The 22,376-nt window shown below is 31.7% G+C and overlaps 1 protein-coding gene across 1 annotated transcript in view; it reads right to left on the bottom strand.

Annotated features, from left to right (window-relative positions):
* Positions 1 to 18,188, bottom strand: part of LOC148280518 (nephrin-like) — a gene marked incomplete at its 5' end in the record, with an annotated part of 113,581 nt that extends 95,393 nt beyond the window's left edge. Inside the window, 4 exons of the mRNA XM_088228257.1 lie at positions 8,841 to 8,986; positions 11,875 to 12,078; positions 15,528 to 15,638; positions 17,965 to 18,188. Coding sequence (XP_088084383.1) covers positions 8,841 to 8,986; positions 11,875 to 12,078; positions 15,528 to 15,638; positions 17,965 to 18,188 — 685 coding nt within the window. The remainder of the gene's footprint in view (positions 1 to 8,840; positions 8,987 to 11,874; positions 12,079 to 15,527; positions 15,639 to 17,964) is intronic.
* Between the last annotated feature and the right edge of the window lie 4,188 nt (positions 18,189 to 22,376).

Genomic DNA, 22,376 nt, shown 5'->3' with positions numbered 1-22,376 from the left:
AGGGTGGCTGTATGGCCAGTGACCACACTCATGATTAAACGTCAAATAAATACGAACACGTGAAACCAAACATGATGATTTTCATTTTGAACATTATTGCGATCTTAAGCATTACCCAAAACACTTAATTAGGTTGGATTGACCAAACCGTATGATTTTTTTTCGGTTTTTTAAACAGTTTCATCATCAGTGTTGCTATATATAAAATAAAATGCAGTCGCATGCAAATATATAAAATCCCCGAATTGACCACGCGATCGAGAAAATAATCAAGATACGCTGTAGTTGGTTTACCAATGTTGTGCATTTGAAAGGGAATGATGATGGAATTTGGGAAATTTTTGATATTATATATTTTTGGTTTCCCGATGGTCGACCCGATGTATAAACACAAAGTAGGTATGGAATTGGAAGAGCAAAGATGAACGTAGACTGAATGCTATTGAAATGCAATCTCTCAGGCAAATGTGTGGTAAAATTATGTACGATAGGTGCAAAAATGTCTAGATCGTGCATTATCGCTTTGATTCTTCGTAGTTCTGAATATTATTTAGACCTCAAATGAAGTTACAGTAACCTGAAATTTTTTATTAATTTGTGTTCTACTTTGTAAAATACTTAGGTGTCTGTGAAATAAAAAATATATAAATATGTACGGCTGAGATTAGCATTGTAGACAAAATCAAGAAAGAAATTCTTCATTGGTTTAGGAATGCAGAGCGAATGGGTGTCTAAACTATTAAAACGATTCACAAAACAAATGCTGATAGACCAGATATTGAGAAAGCTCAAGAAAGACATGGCACGACCAAATCAATTTTTTTATGAATAATCGGCGCGCTTGCATGATAAGATGTATAAATGTAGAGGAAGCAAGATATGTATGGTCATAGTGACATGGCGTTCTATCTTCTCTGCCTACCCTTAAGTAGAAACGGTGTCATTGCTTGTATTGTTTATTATTTTGCTAGTTCGTTAACGTTTGATTTATTAGGTCAAGCTATTTTAGACTCTTAAGCAACCGATTTTATAATATGTAATTAATTTCAGTCGTGTCTAATTTATAATTTTCTACAACGAATTAATGAATGAAATATTTGATGTTCAGACTTATTTTTAATAAAAGATGTGAGGAAAAAGTGATATGCTGTGTATAAAAAAACTGTTTGAACAAACGTTTTACGCATGGCATAACTATTCAGTACACCATATTATTTCTAGGAAAATATAAAGAAATTTTCTGTATATTAATAGATGTAAAGGTTACCAACGATCTAGTCCAAGGAATAATGAAGGGAAAATAAAGAGAGGATGAAAAAGGCAGATGAAAGAAATTTCGCTTCCGTACAAAAGAAAGTGGATTGGGAATCAACTCGCTTGTGAGGTTTATGCCCAGTTGAGGGACCAAGATATCCCAGAAACACTTTTTACCGAACTTTTGAGGTACCGTAAAAAGAAAAAGGAAAAATTTATTAAATTATATTAACACAAAGCATGTCTCTCAACATTGGTGATAGCATAATATATACATACCTACGTCAGACAAATACGATTATGAAAAGTTGACCTTTAGTGCGAATTTTTCATTATTAAAATTTGTTCAAACGATTTCTGACGTCATAATTGTAATTTTATAGCAGGTTCGGCAGTAGCAGTTTCAAACTGAATGGGTAATAGGCAAAAATAGGCATTGATCTACATGAACGCATGAATATAAATGGTGTAGGAAACCAATTCCCTTTGTCGCCCGACCTACTATTATCCTAAGGACAGTACAGAAGCTAATTCATACAATTCCTGTATGCAAACTATTATAACCTCTCGTAGATGTCAAACGGCTGACAGTCAGGAAAATATAATATTTTCTCAACTCTCCACTCGGGATAAGAGAGAAAAATGAAGACTATTTCTATAATAGCCGTGAAGCCCTTACAAGAGTTACTTGGTTCAGTCAGTCAACAATGCTTTAAGTACGTCTAAATGTTTGTTGACAGGCTGGATTTCCTCCTGAGAGTGTTATTTACATCTTGATTTGTTGCAACAGAGGGAAAATGTTTTCGTGAAGGGATACGGAAGTCTAGGTGTTATAGGGCTTATGACCTGTAATTTGCTTGTTTAAGTTACCACTTTACACACTGTGTAACATTCACTGTTCTGCCTATGTTTAAACATCTACATTTCTTCAACTTTTCCATCAGTTGACTTTTGTGAAGTAAAATACCTGAAACCTTCATCATGTGGTAAGATTCATCCGGCTGAATCATTTCACCTACTAGGTAACGCGTGAAAATATTTTTTGATTTTTTATACTTCTCACACCAGCTAGTTTAATCAACAATGCCGTTCTAAAAAATGTTTTCTATCAGTTGCAACAAATTAAGATCTATTTCAGTCAGTTTGAAAGTCAATAATTCTTGCGATCTATTACTAATTCTGTATTATATTATTTAATAAATATACATCAAAGCATAACGTCGTTTTCTTATGTCTCCTCCAACCGGGGTAGGAGTCTCTTGTCTCAACATGCAAAAATTGTACAATGTTATCATAATTCCCTTATATGTACCTAATATTGCATATGACATTACACTAAAGCAGGGGATCTTACTCATTGTTTATTACACATAAATGGAAAGTGATTTTTCAAACGTTTCGGATACCAGTTAAGAGACTGAAATATTGCATGTTAAACACCCTTTCAAATAAATAATATATTTCACCTTATCGGAAACCAAACTCAAGAGCTGATCCGTTGAAGGGAAATGCACTAACTTTTAATCATCAAAACCGCAATTTTCATATCTAAACACAGTGGTGTATAAATCATCGTATTGATATTTTAATTGCAGCATATTTTGACAACCGTCTTACGCTGCAGGGCCTCGATTATGATGAGAAGATAAGGACGTCATACCTTCAACTTGACGGTATAGTTGAAGATAAATTTGGTCTCGCGATTACGAAGATATACTACCTACCCCCCCCCACGCTCAATTTTTGGGTAGGTATATCGATATGAAACATGGGGAAGCGTACGTCACGGTACACATATCTACGCTCTAAATTAACAAAACTTCAATATTACGTCATAATTGAAGATAAAATTCTCCCGACCGACTACAAAGATATACTATCGATACTCCCACCATCAAGTTTTGATGCAAGTACATCGGTTTATATGGACGTCTAGAACCCCGCGATAAGTTTATCTACGCATTAAAAGTATCAAAAATTTTGTTCCACCGAGCAATTTTTTCTTTAATTACGATTCATTTAAATTTTAAATAGATTTGAGGTTGGCACTTTTTTTATAAAAGCCTATTAAAAATATGAGAGAAAAATGAGTAAATTTTGAAGTCGAATTGTATTCCGACGTAACTGTCAGATTATGAGTAACGAACGACTAGATAAAAAAATAATCGTTAGGTTCTGTCCTATAGTTAGAAAGTTACCACTGTAAAAAATAAATTTTGTTATATTATTTTTTCCATCTGTTTTACTATCTTTCTGAGAGAACGTATCGAGAGCCGGTTTTGTAATCGCTACGTACTACCTCAGTACACTAAAACTAGAATAGGACGAATGTACTCACATGTATATTCAAAAGAAGATCAAAAATTGATAATACTGCTGAATGATACAATAACATTTTTGAAAAAATTTCTGTGTTTGGTTATTTTTGCGGTTTGATTGTAAACCAATATTAAATTTTCACTAAATTTGTTTTTGAAAAAAAAAGGTAGTGAACATGCAAAATTGAAAAAAAGATACAAGTCGTCATGAACTATTTCGGGGAAGGGGTGGGTGCTTTAATTCTATTTAATGTAAGAATACAAATAAAGAGACGAATCAGATAATACGATAGTTAGGCACAAACGATTTATGACGTTTATTTTTTTTAGTAATTTAACGAAGTTGCTTAATTTTACGGAAAATTAATGGTACGTAAAAGCATTATCATTTAAATCAGTAGTTGGCAAACTCATAAGTTAAACGAGCCAAAGATCATTAGTTAAACAATTTAGATTTTCTTTAAGAGCCAACTTATTAATTTTTTTAACCTTTTTTTTCTGTAATAGCAACGTACCTTAATAATAAAGTACGTGCATAAGCAGCAGAATTTCTTCATTTCAAATTATTTAGGCCGTTTGAAAATATGTCACAGCGTAAATAAATTCCTATACCTGTCTCCTTTTCTCTCGCCAACTTATATCTTGTCCCTTCCGTACCTGTATATAGTTCCAAAACTATTTAGTTGATTATTTTGTCATCTGGGGTCAGTGTCCGATCAAACCTCGACTAACATAATCGTAAATCGCCAAATCGATTTCAGTATACCGCATCGCGTAAAATAAAAATAAAATGAATAATAAACTTAGCCAACTTCATGTGACAAAGAAGAGACCATCAGTGTGGAGTTTTGCTGCGGCTTTCCAGAGGAACCAAAAATCTATAAAAGGTCAGTCCTTCTCAATTTCATTCCATATTCCAATTTCGGGCTGTGACATAAATACATTTATATACCTTCTGTCGAGAACCAGCTCACGCATCGCCACAACTAGACATTCTTTTAATTGGCGATGATAAAAAGCTTAAGATAAAATTGTAATGACAATATTGATCGTTAAAATATTTCTTCTAGAAATGTCTGCGCCCAAAGCGGTTCTTGTTGAATAATGCTATGGCAAAGAAGTATTTCGTGATTAGTTTTTGATATTAAAATATTAAAAAAAAACATTTTGCCAAATCTGCATCATTGAAACAATTTTATCGAGTTTAATATGATGCATTTAATGAAGGCATTTGCAATATTCTCGCCACGTGTTGGAACTTTCAGTGGCAACAGTCCTTAAAGTTCTTCTTCAGAAAAAAATAAATAAAGATGATTTAAGGCTGCCATTTCGTAAGAAGACAAAGACACTTGATGCACCGAGCTGTACAGTTGTATTAAAAGGAAATACCATTCGAAATAAGAGAACAAAAAAAATAATTTCATTTAAATGCGTGTTAAAAAAACATGTGTGTAGCAGAAAAGTTAGTTCTTAAAAAGTAATCGTATTCGAGTTGATTTTAAAGAAGTTTTTTTGTGAAGTGTACGTTTATTGTTTAGAAATGTTAATAATTAGTATACGCTTTAATAATAATTAAATATAAGATTGGGAAATCCATAATTTATGTTTTTACTTTTTTAAAACTAAATAAAATTTTTAAAAAAGAACCAGTAGACGAAATAAATAGAATGAAGGTGAAACTTGCGCTGAGTGAGCCGCGGTTAAGTGGCTAAAGAGCCGCATGTGGCTCGCGAGCCACAGTTTGCCAACCTCTGATTTAAATGATTATTTACTTCAACATGTACCAACTTATTTAATTGTAAACGCCGATTCTCTTTAACTCTACATTTTTTCTGGTGACTGTTTAATTTCGGGTGTTTTCTTCACTGAACAAACCTTTTTCTATAAATAATAATAGGCCTATAAAAATATTTTACATCGCTCACATCCCCAGCATGTGGTGATATTTTTATAGGGGTCAGATAATACAAACCTTTTTCTTTCGACACATTTATCTATGAGTAAATCATTGATTAAACGGCAGGAAGGTGCACAAGAACACTTTATTTATGGTGACATATAAATTTGATGCCATGAAAATACGAGCATTTTGTAAAAATAAAAATAAAAAATTGAATATGAGACATCAAAATAAATGTTGCAGGTGCTCTTTGCAAAATTTCGATTTATCAGTAAAAAAAATATACTGCTTAAATAATTCTTATTCATAAATTAAGATCATTTTGCGGTCTCAATAGAGAAGAGTAAGGAGAATTCCTAATCCTTATTTAAGACAAATAAATTATAAAAACAGTTTCAAAATTAATTTCACACGTAATGAATTTCGAAATAAATTTAAATATGAATAACTCCCTATGGAGAAAATCCAGCCAGTCTGCAAGCAATAGGACATAATCAAATATTGTTGAATATTGTTGAAATATTGTTGAACTACCTGGTAAAAAAAGAAGTATAAAAATTGGAAAATTGTTTTCAGGCGTTGTCTAGTAGGTGATTTGGTTCAGCCAGATGAATCTCACCCGCGTGATAAAGGTTTCAGCTCTTTTACTTTACAAAAGTCAACAGATGGAAGAGTTGAGGAAATGTAGATGTTCAAACATGTGCAGAATAGTGAATGTTACACAGTGTGTAAAGTGGCCACTTAAACCAGCCAACGACAGGTCATAAGCCCTGTAAATGCATAGACTTCCATATTCCCTTCTCAAAAATGTTTTCCCTCGCTGTTAAAATAAATTTAAAGGTTTTTGTAGAGCTTATGTAAAAATGACAAAAATTTTATAAAAAGTACTAATAATTTATATAAAGTACTAAGTTCTCAGAAAAATAATTATTTCGTTTGTAAACTACTTCTCTATGAAAAATACATCGGTTTAATTGACAAAATATTAAATTTGTTGGATGACCAATTTCTTTTCCAAACTGTACTGGGAAAAGTATAAAAAGTAGCATTTATCGAAAAACAAAAGCTGAAATAATTCTAGAAAACGATAACAATCACGAATTATCTAAACTATACGGTATCTTTCATTGTTTAATATTATATTTTCAACTTGCTTTTGTTTTCAATGGATTAATTAATGCTACTAAAATGTGTCATTTATTTTGAAGAAAATATTTATTTTTCATACCCCTTTGGGCAGCATAAATAAAACTTTCTTAAACAAAAAGAGAAACAAAAATCGCGTTATTATCCAAAGAAAATTATTTACATTGGTTCCTTATTCACATTATAAAAATCTGAATGTTTCCAGTATGTATGTGAAAATTCAATTGCTTTTTTTATGGCGTAAATTATGTATAGTCTCGTTCATTTCAGATGCCAAACGGCAGATGTTTTCTCTTTTCACTACAAAAACTTTTTACACGCACAAACTTACTTTATTACTTGAAAATGTACGTATCAGGGTTGGTGCTATAATATTGATGGGAAATGTAACAGCCTTTTTTATTGGGGCCAATAAAGGGAAATTGTGACCCCCGTGTCGCGTGAGTTGATCAGCAATGAATAAGGAAATTTTTCATTTGACATGTAAATCCTGTAATTTTTACGATAATCAGATTTTGTATTTTTAAAATGATATATTACTTCAAATTCAATAATAAAATTATAACTAGCAATAAGGTGTAGTTGAATTAAAGTATGGCTAAAAATTGCCCATAGTATAATAATAATAATAATAAATCAGTTCGTTTTATGCTTTTCATTTTCAAAAAAATATGTAAGTAATGTATGTTACTTACGTTTTTGTTGTAACTTTGTACATTAAATATAAAAGAAATACGGTTTATTTTTTAGGTATTTTTGAGTAAAAATCACAAAAATCTATTACAAATGAGTCAATTTCGACCAGATATGAACGTTTTTTTTTTTAAAGAAATATTAGCTTTCTTATCATTTATTTACCCTAGTATTTAATTTCAAGGGCCGTTTTCAACGAGTTTCAAATAATTCACCATTAGAAAAAAATAAACAATCAAGTAGAGGGTGGTTTGAACCACGGACCTTTGATCCGCGAGTCCGAGACACTAGCCACCGGACCGAAACCCAATCCCGAATGTTATATAAGTTTTTTTCATGTACCCGAAAAAACACACGTTTTTTAAAAATATTATTTGCTTGAGAATTTTGAGATTGCGTATTCAACAAATTAATTGTACACGTATTAGAATTCCATTTCAAAATGAAAAATATGTTATGAGAATAACGTCATGCTTCGGCACCAAAAAAGAATATAATAATATCTACGGTAACTCTAAGACTAAAAAATGACCTCCTCTCCTTGTGAAAGATGAGCCCTTCCTAATAAATGTCACTGAACGTCTAAAATATTACTACCTGTCCAATGATTATATATCCTTCTGAAACATTTTTTCTTTTCGTACCTCTTAACCTTATTAAACTTTGTCCCTCAAGTCATAATTACACATGTAACATTGTATTTTATATTATAAACAGAAACTAAAAAAAACTAGTCAATTTTATTTTATCATATTTGAATTTAATCATCATTCCATGTCTGCTCCCTAGTTGGAGCAAATGGTGTCTACAAAGAGCCTCTATGCATTTCAATCGGCTGCCAACTCTTGTGCGTTCTCAAAAGTCAGATTCTCGTCCCAAAGATCTGACATAAAATGCCGACAAACAGTCAGCAGTGGACGTCTAGGACGCCAAGAACCTGACGTCTGTTTAAGTAGGCAAGCATGGTTAAGGCTTTCAAAAGGCATCCGCAGTATGTGGCCCAACCAATCGTATCGCTTCCGCTTGATGACAGTTTTCACTGGTGTTCTTCTATTACTTTACTCCTCACAAAGTCAAACCACCGCTTTTAATAAAAAAATCGAGTTTAATGTATTTTGGTAGGGAAAATTAGTATAAGTAAGAACAGTACAATTATGTATATGTGAGATTTTTATTTTTTAATCAATAGTACAAAAACTTACTTGCAAAAACTTTTTTTTAAAAGGAGTTGATTTCTCATTTATGGGATCGAAGTTTTGAAATAAATAGTTAAAAACATACTGTTTAAAAAAAATAATCGTTAAACCGGTTGAAATATACCGATTTTAGATGAATTATAGCTAAATCTTTTAATGATTTATTGGCTTTAGTAGGCAACTCCTTCAGTTGGTATCCGTTACTTTACGAAAAACGCGCTTTATAAATTATATAATGGAATTTATTCGAGCACACCAGATAAGTAATTGATAGTAAATCTTTATACATAAATGAAAATATTTGTACTAAAATTAAATTTGTAATTTTCTTACCGTAGATCTTTTCAACTGCCTTTTTCCCTTATACCAGGTGATGATAGCAGCTGGTCTGGTACCGGTAGACCGACATGTTACTGCATATCGCTTGTCTGCTATCAATGGCTGAGTTAATTTTTCTATCTCCACGGTGAGAGGTTTAACTGTGAAAAAGAGAAACAATTGTAAACAATCTGTGACCTAAATTTAAAAAAAATAATATCTACATATAAAAGGTATCCCGAAATTCACGCAAGACTTGAATTTTGCGCCATTTGTGCGGTAAAGCGTTTGCCAACGAAATGTTTTTTTTTTTTTCATTTTAATTAACAAAATAAAATCTTCACGTCAATATAACTAACGCAAATATTTCAAATTTGGTGGCTTTTTTGAATGAGTTGTAATAACTCACTTTTAGGGAATGGAAATTAAGTTCTGAAAGAGCGGGGTGCGAACCTCGAACCTTTGATCCACGAGTCCGCGGGACCACAACCCGATTCAAGTTAAAAATGTTGGACTTTTTTCTATATAAACAAACAAGCAAACAAACCATCACGCCGTTTCCCCGTAAGGGTAGGCAGAGAGGATAGAACGCCATAACACTCTATCTTGGCATACAGACCTCGTTTCCTCTACATTCATACATCTTCTCATGTACGCACGTCGATTATTCCTACTTTTGACATATCCATCTTAGCCGTGATCCTTTTAGCCGTGCTTTTGCTGTCCATTCGCTCTACATGTTCAAACCAACGCAGCACCCCTTTCTTGATTCTGTCAATAATTTAAATATCTTTTTTTCTGTATAGTCTTTTGATATCCAAGGTATATGCCAACATACATACGACCACCCACGCCTTAACGGAGAAAATTGAGCGCTGTGTCGATAAAATTCAGCCACATTTATACAAAATGGTGTTGGAAAATTTCAATTAAAGAGTGCGTACATACGCATGCACGTACATACATATGCCTGCAAATCCATGAAGGCTATTTATCCAAAATGCTATTTCATGCATAATTTTATACTGTGTACTTTTTTAATCGATAAAAAAAGTTGCAATTTTCAATTTAAAAAAATATGTTTTCTATCAAAATTACTTCTTACGTGAATTTTGGGACAGATTTAATTTATTATGTATGCAGCTAATTAGTGGAATTCCATATCAAAATTTTGTACATTATCCAGAATACAACACTTTTGATGGATTTAATTCTACTTTTATTTTTGACATATTTGTGACGCTATTATAACAAGTACTTGTAATATAAGATACTTGTTAAATGACTCCATAAACTATTGACAGTTCGATATACTTATATCATTAAAGAGTAATTATTGTTAGTGTATAAGGAAACTTTGTAAATATTTAAATTAGTTTCAACAAGACAAAACGTGTCGGATATATTAAAAAAAAAAAAATTGGAATGAAATCTAATACAAGTGTTTTATTTTGGATACCTTACCGAATTTCAACCTTTATTATCCAAAAATTTACAATTGATACCTCAAGCTATGAATATATCCCCTAATAATGTATATGCTAATAATTCATTTAAAAACTAGGTCAGAAATATTAATGTCAATATTTTCTTCTGGTGATAAACTTTTTATTTGCTCTCGTATTTTTTCCTAATTTAATTATCAACTTTAATTTAATATTTTTTTGTTCTATATGTATTCTTAATTATTTATATTTCTTATATTGAAAATCTTTACTCCAACTCAAACTTTAAAAAAAAACAACCTGAATGTAACCTTCAATTTTTGCTTATGTGTTTTTTATTTTTTTTTATGTATTATGCATCTAGACCATAAATTTACGTATTCTAAATCTAGTAAACCCACGCACAGGATATGCTTATTTGAGATTTTTTTTGTTTTTATATATTTTTGTAAAGGTATATATTATGTTATAAAGGTATTAAATGTAAAAGAAAAAGTTGTAAATAAAAAAAAGTTGAAAATGAACTTACCCGGCAAAAGTATCTCGGTATCTTTAATTAATTAAGAAGTAGAGATTGTAAGTTGTTATGACTGAAATAACCTAATATCACAAACTTACGAGTTAAATATAACGTGAGAGGATTTCAAGATTTATGAATTCTAATTCATGAAATACAACACCAATACGCACAATCCGCATAAATTTTCTAAAACTATAATTGTGATTTTAATTAACAATTTTTTTGCATCTACTCTTTTATTTTATCAGCGGAATTAAACAAAGCGATAACACACGCTATTTGTTGTCATTTGCCATCAAAACTAATTTTTACATATGCATCTATATCGGCTGCAAACTCTTTTGCGTTTTCCTAAGTCAGGTTCTCGTCCCGAAGTTCTGACAAAAACTGCCGACAAACAGTCAGCATTGGACGTCCAACACATCAAGAACCTGATGCCTTGTAAAGTAGGCATGCTTGAGTAAGGCTTTCAGGAGGCATCCGCGGTATATGGCCTAGCCAACCGTATCGCCACCGCTTGACGGTTGTCACCGAAATTTGCTGCGTCCATCCTCTTATTACTTAATTACTCACGGAGTCAAAGCACCACACACCCAAGATTCTTCTGAGACACCTATTCTCAAAACTCAGATTTTTGCTGTTTTGAGCCCTAGGAAGGTGCCACAATTCGCATCCGTAGAGGAAAATAGGTGTCAAAATTAAAACTATTTATTACTAGTTTATGTGTTTTTTGCATTTTTTTTACCATTATTAAAAGCAAGTTTTGTACGGTAACATTATGGAGCAGATTTTTTTATAAAACTCCAACTTATTTTTCTTGGTTTATTGTACAATCAATCATAATTGGAAATATACTGATATGCAAGTGGACTAGTTTATTAGATATATGAGAAACGAATAAAGAATAGTAAACTGTCTACAAGTATGGGCCTTATTTATAATTCTGGTATAAAGTTATTCCTAGACAGAAATTTCGACTACTATGCCTAAGCATTACTTTATACCAGGTTCACGAACAAGACTCGTAGTATTTACATCCAATGCCACAATACCAAAGGATAATAAGGTTCATTGTAAGACTTACGGTATATGTCTAATACAAATGATGCTTCACGTGGTTCTACAAGAATACTGTTTACGGCTTGGCACGTAAAGATAGACCCGAAATCTTGCCTTCCAATGGCTGGCCAGGATAGTCTGTTTTCTATGACGTCACCGGTGTTATGTTCATATTCTTCATCTACAAGAACTCCGTTGACCAACCATCGAACTGTTGGCTCGGGTCGACCTAAAAAGAAAGGATTTTTAATTTGATAAATACTGCAAGGAAAAACAACAAGAATAAATAAGATAAAGTGTTGGTAAATAAGAAACATATAGAAAAAAAAAAAGTAATAGTAAGTTTTTTTCAAGAACAGTTGGCTTGTGTTCAGACGACCGTGAACTATTAATTTATTTTTTAATGAATTCAAATAATTCATAACATAATTGAAGACATGATTGGATGAAGGCGTTATATCACACATAAAAAAAAGTACTTTGATACATAAATGAACATTTTATGTACATTCCTTTCACATAAAGCCAAATACACCATTTAAAAAAGGAGCAGAAAAGCGATTTTGAGATCAATAAGTGTACTGGTTTTCAAAACTTTAATCCTAGATGTCTCTAATTTTTGTTTTTGTCAAATAACACCTTTATCCACTCGTAATTTCAATTATTATTAATTCGATGCTTTATGGTCAAGTTAAATTTCTACAATTTGTAGGCGTAGTACGAAAGCGTCCCTTAGTTTAAAAAAACTGTCATCGTTAGTTTGACTGAGCACGATATTACCGAAATAAAAGCCTCAAACCTTCTCCTCATCCCATTTTCCTGGCACAGCTCAATGTGACAATAATAATGTGTGTGCCACTTAAGCCGTATAACTGGCATACAGTTACAAAATACTATAACAGTGGCGTGTTTCCTTAGAATTTTTGGTAATTGATCTGTGATAACGTTGACAAGACCATCAGCTTATCAACGAATAACTGTGCCAGTGTCATTCTGACCACCAACTTTTCAACAATGTAAACCACACCAGGTAAGTGGCGTTGTGCATACATGTGGAATATTTGAGATTATTCAAGACGGTGTATTTCTATTTATTTAATTATTTATTCATTCACTCAAAATTACACTAGTTTAAATATTAATGAACTTATTAAGGCTTTTTAGGCTATGCCCGTGTCAAACCACAATAAAAAACAATAAAAATACATAGTAAAATTAATAAGTTCAAATTATAATGATAAAGAATAACAATCTAGATAAAAAGGTAAATGTAATAAAAAATAAAATTCAACGCAAAAAAGATAATCAGAAATAATTAAAAAAATATAAATTTTACAATTTAAGAATCACATATAATCAAATGTACAAAATAATGGTATCATTAAAATCAACAAAATAATATTTAAATATAGTAGTATTAAAAAAAAACAAAATAAGAGTATCATTGAAATCAACAGAAAAAGAATATATATATTTAAAAACATAATTGAAATGATAATTGAGATTTGTTTTCTAGAAACTCACTCAATACTATAGTAAGAAATAAAAGAAATAAGAGCAATAAATCATATGCCAAATAAAAGTATGTACTAAATTAAATTAACGAAAAAAAATGAAAAAAAACATAAAATTATCAAGATATACAAAAAGCAAATAAAAGTAAAAGTATGGAAGGAAAGCAGATTTATAAATTTTTGCTAATCTTGAACTTTAAAAAAATTGACCACCTCGTCCCTCGTTCTATAAAAATAAGAAAGTCTCCAAAATAAAAGATTTGATGTACTTTAATAAGAATGTTATTTTGCGTTCATGTCTAAGCGGGTGAAGAATATAACAGTTATTTGATTGAAATAAAACCAGAACTTTAGACGACTGAACTCTCAGGAAAAAATCGTAAAAAAACGACATTGTTGTTTAAGTTTGAGGCCTTGGGTTCGACTCCTTGCAGATTGAATAAACACATGTTAAAATCATGTTTTAACGGTTGCGGAAGATGATTGTGGTATTATTAAAAAAATATCATTCAGAAAATATTTTCTCTACCAGTTGAAATGCATTTTGCTACAGGAGGCAACTCTTTAAACTAAAGGGAAGTTGTAGTAGCATCTACCATAAGTGATTAGAAAAAATTCAATTTCCGTTGGTTTGATTTTCATCACTTCCTGGCGCCTTTCCGCCTGTGAACGGCGTAATGTGCTTAATAATAATATTGGGATTACAGAAACTTTAATAAAAGTTATATAAGACGTGCTTTGGTAAGATAAGGGTTATGAAAATTACGTGAGGTTATTACAGAACGGAGGTGAACTTAAAATTTTATCGTTTTAAATCAGATCGCTTAAAATAAATAAATCTAATGAGTTTACGCATTATTTTGCGCATAAAAAACGATCGTTTAGGAAGGTTTGTATATATGCGTATAATTTTAAAAAATCAGAATGATTTTAAATTTTTATGACGTGTATTATTTGTCCTATATTTGTTTAATAAAAAAATCTTCGTTTTATTTTAAAATTAATACAAACACTGTTTAACTATTAAGTCAAAAACAAAGGTTCTCATTTTTGTAAATACATGTAATTGTCACAAAATATGAACTGGATTGTGGTCCCGTGGCACAACCTTGGACTACAACTGTGGATTCACGGATCCAAACTCATAGATTCAAACCCTACTCTAAAACAATTTATAGACAGCTTTTAACTTAAGAGTAAGTCATTTACTCGTAACTGAAAACACTAAAAAAAAACATATTTATTTGTATAAATCATAAGTACGTGAATATTTATTTAAAAAAGGTTTTTCTGTATTAAGTTAAAGATTTTTATGTTAGATAAATACAAAAAAAACATAGTAGGTACTTACCTAGATTTTTACAATAATAAAAAAAAACGCGTTTTTTATGTATGCTTTCATAATGATAAATCACCAATGAAGAAAATAAAAATTTGAACGATTTCCAAAACATTGTAACTTTTTGTTTATTTAGAATACAAACAGATGCACAGGTTAAATGTTTGTACACAAAGAGAAATAACATTTAATGGTAATAAATAAAACGACGGTTTAAACAATATAAATTATAAAAATATTAGTATTTGAAACAACGTTATTCAAATAAATTAAAATACAAGAAATTGGGACGAAACAAGGAGATAGCGACAAGGGAATAACTTTTTAACCCAATGAGATATTATGAACGTATAAAGAACTTTCAACGTAAAATAACGTTTATTTAAAAACATAACAGCACATATAAAAAAAGTCAATCTGAGACAACTGCCGTTTTTTGAATTTAAACAAGATAGACTTAAAATTTTTATTTCAACCTTAAAAAAAAGATTTTTACAAAGAAAGTGAATTTTTGTGTTTTATTCACGCATAAAATAGCTAATTGCGATAATTTCTATATTTTAAACTTCAAAACGGCAAACAGCTGACTTCCGTGTTTTATCCTCAAAGGTACAGATATTATATCACGGTAGGTCATAAAATCTATGTACACTGATATAATAACTTGTATTTGTTTACCTTTACTAAACAGAGGGGCAAAATTATTCCTAATAAATTGATCTGGCGATTTACAAACCAAAAGTTGTATAAAAGGCTCGTTTTTATTCACCTTTTCTCTGGCTCCCGGTTTAATCAAATTAATTAAAGATAACAACATACACTTACCCCCAAGAACTCTACAATTGAGTACTAGATTATCCCCTTCCATCATTGGCCCTATTAGGGAGCCGTTTAATGCGCCCCTGGCGTCTACAACTGTCGGTTTCTCAGGAGGAACTAAAACAAACAAGTAATTCATGTAAATAGTTACCAACGGAAAAATGTATTATGTACGGAATATTAAAGTACAAGAGCATATTACCCATTTGGTTTTATGGTAATGGCGCTGGGTGTTTTCTCTACGTTCAAATTTGTGTTTTTAAAGCTTAGAAACTTATTTACGATCCGCGTGAAACGGCGGAATTCACATTTCGGTTTGTAATGTTGTTTGAGAAAATTTATTTAACAATTAAAAAACGTGTAATATGTTCTCAAGTGCAAAACAAAAGAAAAAATACGATTGAATTTCAAGAGGCATTGAAAAAAAAGTTTTTTTTAAGATAAATAATAAAGGAGTAGCAAAATTAATAACAATTTACAATACAAAAAAACTAAATTTGTGATAAGAAACTCTCTCTAAACACGCGAAGTTTACTAACTTAAAGATGTAATAACGTGTTTAATAATTTATAATATATTAAAGTAAACCAACATCATTGCATATTAAATCAAATAATTGTTCCTTTGGACACGATCATTTATTCATACCCAATAAAAATGTTGAAATATTGAAAATGCTACAACATATTTTTTCTTTCAAGAAGCATAGTAATTTATTTTTTACATACTTCAATTTAAATGTACAAAATTAAAAAAATACATATGCATTAGAACAGAAATGAAGAACATATTCGTATTTATTTTCAGATTTTGTATGCATGGAAGTCGAATTAATAAATAAAATATTTATTCAGTCTAGTCTTTTTGTTCTGAATCGTATTTTTTTTATTGTATTTACTTTTTTTCTTATTTTCTTGATATTAAAATTTTTATTCTTTTTTTTTGACAAAAATAAACTTTTTATGTTTGAAAATAGTCTTTTTAGTGAGTTTATTACGTAAAATAAAACAAATTAAAAACTATGAGAAATATGAATTTTCAAACATGGGATCAATGAAACTGATTACTCAAACCAGCTCACGACATGTCATGATGAGGTAATTTAGATTTTCACGGCAGTTCAGATGCACAATCCATGAGTTTTTATACCGTGGTCGTTTGCACCCTTTGACGACTTTTCCAATCACATTACAGCGTTCAGTAGTCGATCGTATCCAGAAATAAAGAGATCACATAAATGCGTAGACTGTCAAACGACACAGATTTTAGATTTACAAGCTGCATATAGATAGCAACAACTACAACACGGTACAAATTACGTTATATATATCGCAAGCCCAGAGGTACACTGTCGCCAGTCTAAATTTGAAGGTTTTTAGTTATGAATGCAGTTTAACGACATTTACAAAAAAAAATGAGAACGATAAATCACAAACATCAAAATTCTTATAAATTTATTCGCGGAGATAATCGCATTTATATTTTAACAGTCAAATGAGTAAATTCCACAAAAAAATCTGGGCATTTTGATGTCAATAAACATTAAGTTACGAGCATTAACAATTCTCCCATGCAAAATGGCAAATTTAAAAATACTATAGTGTACAATATTTTGAGTTTGTCCAAATTTTTGTAGACAAGGACTGGATTCTACTCCCTGGGGAGCTGTTTATATTAACATATTACAACAGAGATGAAGAACATTTTAGAGAAGTTAATATGAAAGTCTAGGCATCTACAGGGCTTATGACCTGTCAATAGCTGGTTTAAGTGGCCACTTTACACACTATGTAACATTCACCATTCTGCCTATATTTGAACATCTATATTCCTTCAATATTTTATCTGTTGATGTTTGTGAAGTTAAAGAGCTGAAACCTTTATTTATGCGGGTGAGATTAATCTAATTGAAAATAACATTTTCAGGCATTGCCTAGTATGTGGGTGAAATAATTCAATAAGATGAATCTCACCCGCATGAATAAAGGTTTCAGCTCTTTATCTTCACAAACATCAACAGATGAAAGAATTGAAGGAATATAGATGTTCAAATATAGGCAGAATGGTGAATGTTACACAGTGTGTAAAGTGGCCACTTAAACCAGCCATTGACAGGTCATAATCCCTGTAGATGCCTAGACTTCTATATTACCTTCTCTTAAATGTTCTTCATCTCTGTTGTTATATGTTACTATAGTGTACTTCTGAAGGTGCGACATATGTATATCTACACAAATAAAACCAATTCTGATACTAAATGCTGGAATGCGATACGAAACGTCGAATAAGAGCGCAAACGATACATGACATAACAACCCAAAAACTCATTTTACTCATTTTATAATGTTCTGAGTATTTTTTTTTTCTTTTTTCCAATATATATTTGTTCGAATGAATAGGGAAGGTGGTGAGTAGTTTCGGAGACTGCGTGGCAAGCCCTTACCTATGACCGTGAAGTTGTATTTGAAGCTCATAGTCTGCGTATTCCTATAGTCCACCCTGCATCTGTATGTTCCTTCGTCGTGTCTCTTGACTTCCTGCAGCACGAGGGAGGCGGGGGCGGGCGTGGGGCGGAAGGTGGCGCGGGGGCCGAACACTCCGGGGGCGGACCAGTGCCGCCCTTCGGACATGCCCACCCCTCGGACGTCGAAACTGTACAAAAAATGACTAATGAATATTGATTGTCAATACCTTTTGTGTCTCTCAAATTGATAATTTTATTATTACCAATTGAGGATAGACATATCATCGGAAACAATAAAAAATGACGAAATTCAATAATATTACAATATTTGAGTTTGTCCAAATGTTTGTAGACAAAAGACTGGATTTGACCCCATCAAATATTGTAATGAAACTAACTGATCCAAGAAGAAGTTTAAAAATTGGAACATTGTTTCCAGGCGGTGCCTAATATGTGAAATTATTCAGTCAGATAAATCTGTTCACGTAACAAAGGTTTTAGCTCTTTAAATTCACTAAAATCAACAAATGGAAGAAATGAAGAAATATGGATGTTCAAACATAGGCAAAATGGTGAATGTTACACAGTGTGTAAAGTGGCTACTTAAACCAGCCAACGGCAGGTCATAAGCCCTGTAAATGCCTAGACTTCCATATTCCCTTTTCTAAGGTATTCTTTATCACTGTTGTAATTTGTTAATTTCAATAATATTCATTTAAAAAAAATTGTGTGTACACTTCTAAAGGAAATAAGATGTTTTTTTCATCATCATCATCATTGTTCCCTTTTCACATCTTTTTGGGCATGGGGCACTGTATTGTTACACCAATTGCTGATGATCAGTCTTACGCTTCAGGCACCAGTCCAGATACTAGGATATATTCTGGTGCAAAAATTCCCCTTTTATTTAAAATTTCAATCAACCACGTTGGAAATTAAATCCGAGACATCTTAAACGGTAGGCAAACGCGTTGACCATCACACAAAATAATATTTTAATTAAATTAACGATTATAAAATTCAAGGTTGGTACGGATAACATTTCGAATATAACGCATAATATTCAATGTAATTTTTGAAGTTAGTTTTGACAGAAAATAATTATTAACGACAATTTTGTGAGCTAGTTCAAATGTGTACGGAAAATGACATTAGTTCATAAAGGGAGTTATTGGTCTAAAAAAGGTACAAAAAATATAAATATATTTTCAGACGTTGCCTCGGTTGTAGATTAAATAATTCAGTCACATGAATCTCAACTGCATCAATAAATGCTCTGTGGGGCTCGTCCGGAGATCAATGTCCACTGCCACCTGATCAACCATCGTCTTAAGGGCACTACAGAAAGTGAATAATGCATATCCTTTATGGAAGCACCAAAACCGCTCCACCATAACTTGTTTCCTATTTTCTAATATTGAGTTATTCGCATCTTCTTGAAAATGGCCCCCAAAATTGAAATATTGAGGTTAATCACAAGCACGCTAATATTTAAAAAAACAACCATCAAAACATCAAAATTCTGGTAATTTAGTTTGGATGTCAAATTGCCGATGAAAAGGGAAATAGAAGACAACCTCCCCACTTGGAAAAAGAGAGAACATCAGGGACGGTTAAAAGCAGTGAAGCCCTTACTTCAAGCAGTCAGTAAAACTACAGTTTAGTCAGTACTTCGCCTCATCTCTTCGGTTTATCGTGATTTCTTCATGTGCTTATTGTCACGTATTCACCTTTTATTTCAAAAGTTATGTGTTTACAAATTATAGATATTTGCTGGTAAATAAATATACATTTGCAAGTTTGCCGTGTGTTTTCAATTGGTATTGTTTAGCTTGCTTAGTAAAGTAACATCGATAATTAGATAGATAACGATAATTCAACACATAAAAGTATTTTTAAAAAAATGGATGTTTATTCATTGGCAGATTGGTGAATGTTACATAGTGTATAAATTGGCTACTTAAACTAACCAATGATAGATCGTAAGGCGTGTAAATACCTAGGCGTTCATATTACTGCCTCTAAAGTGTTCGCCACATCTGTTGTAATATCTTGAAAATCATGTTTTATTTTGTCTGCATTATAATTTACTTGATTTTAATGTTCAATATAACATCATAATAAGAATACAGCAATAAATTATTTCGTAATATTGATAGGATTTCGAACAAATTACCGTAGTGTTTCACAATGTTTTGACATAAAATATTTACGTAAAATAATATGATAAATTCATTATTAGAAAATATATAAGGGAAATAGAATCAAAAAGAATTTCCATGAACTTCAAGTTGCGTAACTGTAGTGATTTAGTTAAAATGGACAATAAGTTGCTCCAAAATATGAGGATGCTAGTAAAAAGTAGATTTATATAACTAGACTAGCAGACCCGACAGACGTTGTCCTGCATGAGCGTTGGCTTGCCCGCCATTAGCTTGATAAGTAGGTACCCAGGTACTTGTTTATGGTGGAGTTCCAAATCATAAAATAATTCGTTTTTAAATAAAGAGTCCTTTTGCAAATGTCAAACTCAGCTATTCTAACCAACAGGGATACACTTTATTCATGAATGCGATTTTCAAAAATGTATTGAATGTCAAGTAATATTATTTTAGTATTAGGTACTAGTAAACAAAAATAAATGGGAAGAAATTACAAGGAATTTAAGGAAATAATCTGATTTAGATTCATAAAAAAACAAAAGTGGTTTGTAAACATTCAAAATCAAACTTTTTTCAAAACAAAAACAACATCCTTCCATTTTTTGTAGATATAATATGCATTCTTGTCAAATATACCCCCCCACCCAAGGTTAGTCGATGAAAAAAAGTTTCATGCTTCTACCTTTTTTATACAGATTCGATTTAAAATGTTAGTAAAAATCTACGAACACGCGCAGCGCAAAGATCTACATTTCACTGAAAACCACACGTAAATCGGTTAAGCTGTTTAGGAGTTCAGTAACACAGTGATCACACGTACAGAAGAATGATATAAATAAATGTAAGCCATTTGAAAAAAAAGATCTAAACTTTGTGGTCCTTTTACGTTATCATTATCCACGGAATCTTTTTAAAAAAAATATTTAACGTAGTTCTTTGGACTCAACCCAGAGAGGATTTGTAACCACAATTCCATTCCCAAAACCAGGATGAACGCTTCGTTTCTAGTACGCAGTAGGTAGACTGCGTTCAATGGATGTTTTAACCCGTTTCACTCATTTTGACGAGAACGCAATAATTATTAAACGGTAAACATTTTAAGACAAATTGGTGCAATTGGCCATAAGGTCAAAGAAGAAGTTTAGTGCAAGAGAAATTGGATATGTAAAATGTTTTCTTAAGCGCTGTAAAAATTAAAGCATATTGTAAGGCGAAGTTTTTTCGAAAATGTATGACAAAAATAATAAAATTGGACTACTTTGATCGACATCACTAGTTCTCTGAAATCAATCAATGACAGGATGTTGTCATACATTTCCGGTTACCAGGAAGCCAACCTTCCAATCAGGACAACTCTTGCGTAGAGAACTCATTGAAAAATTATATCACTGATAATATGATAAACAAAAAAAAAAAACATTTTTGTCATTGTCTATTAACTAATATTTTTTTTTAAAACCACAGACCTTTTTCATTACATTTAAAGGTAGTTTTTAATAACGCTGACATTAAAAACTGAAAATGCTAAATTTCATATAGCCTTGAAATTCTTATTTATGGAGAATTGGAAATTGGATTATAAGATTTTTATGGATTTACGCTAGCATTATAAAATATGACACTGTCGCTGTAGGCGGATGAGAAAATCGGATTTTGGCGGGAAATGTGTCCACATACTGATAAAGAATAATATTTTATCGTTTTGTATTACCTCAATATGTACAAAAGTATGAAAACAATGTGGACACATGCTATTAGAATTTAACCAGAATATTTTTCTGCAACTACTATGGTAAATTACTACTACATTAGATATTTACTCAGCGAAAACCATATGCCTATATAACACCTGCATAACACCCATTCTCCTCAACGAATGCAAATTGTGGCACCTCACTAGGGCCCAAAACATCCAAATTCTGAGTTTAAAAAGGTGTCTTAGAAGAATCTTGGGCGTGTGGTGGTTTGACATTCTGAGGAATGAAGTAATAAGAGAACGGACGCAGCAAACTCCGGTAACAATTGTCATCGAGAGGAGGCAACGATAGGCTTGGCCATATGCTGCGGATGCTTCCTGACAGCCTTATCCATGCTTGCCACTTTACAAAGCATCAGGTTCTTGATGTCCTGGACGTCCACTGCCAATTGATTGTCAGCAGTTTATATCAGAACTTTGGGACGAGAACCTGACTCGAGAGGACGCAAAAGAGTTGGCAGCCAAAAGATATG

Source organism: Micrasema longulum, unplaced genomic scaffold (assembly GCF_059751315.1).
Source record: "Micrasema longulum isolate JH-2025_06_02 unplaced genomic scaffold, ASM5975131v1 h1tg000571l, whole genome shotgun sequence".
NCBI lineage: Eukaryota > Metazoa > Arthropoda > Insecta > Trichoptera > Brachycentridae > Micrasema > Micrasema longulum.
This window is presented reverse-complemented; position numbering and strand designations above follow the sequence as displayed.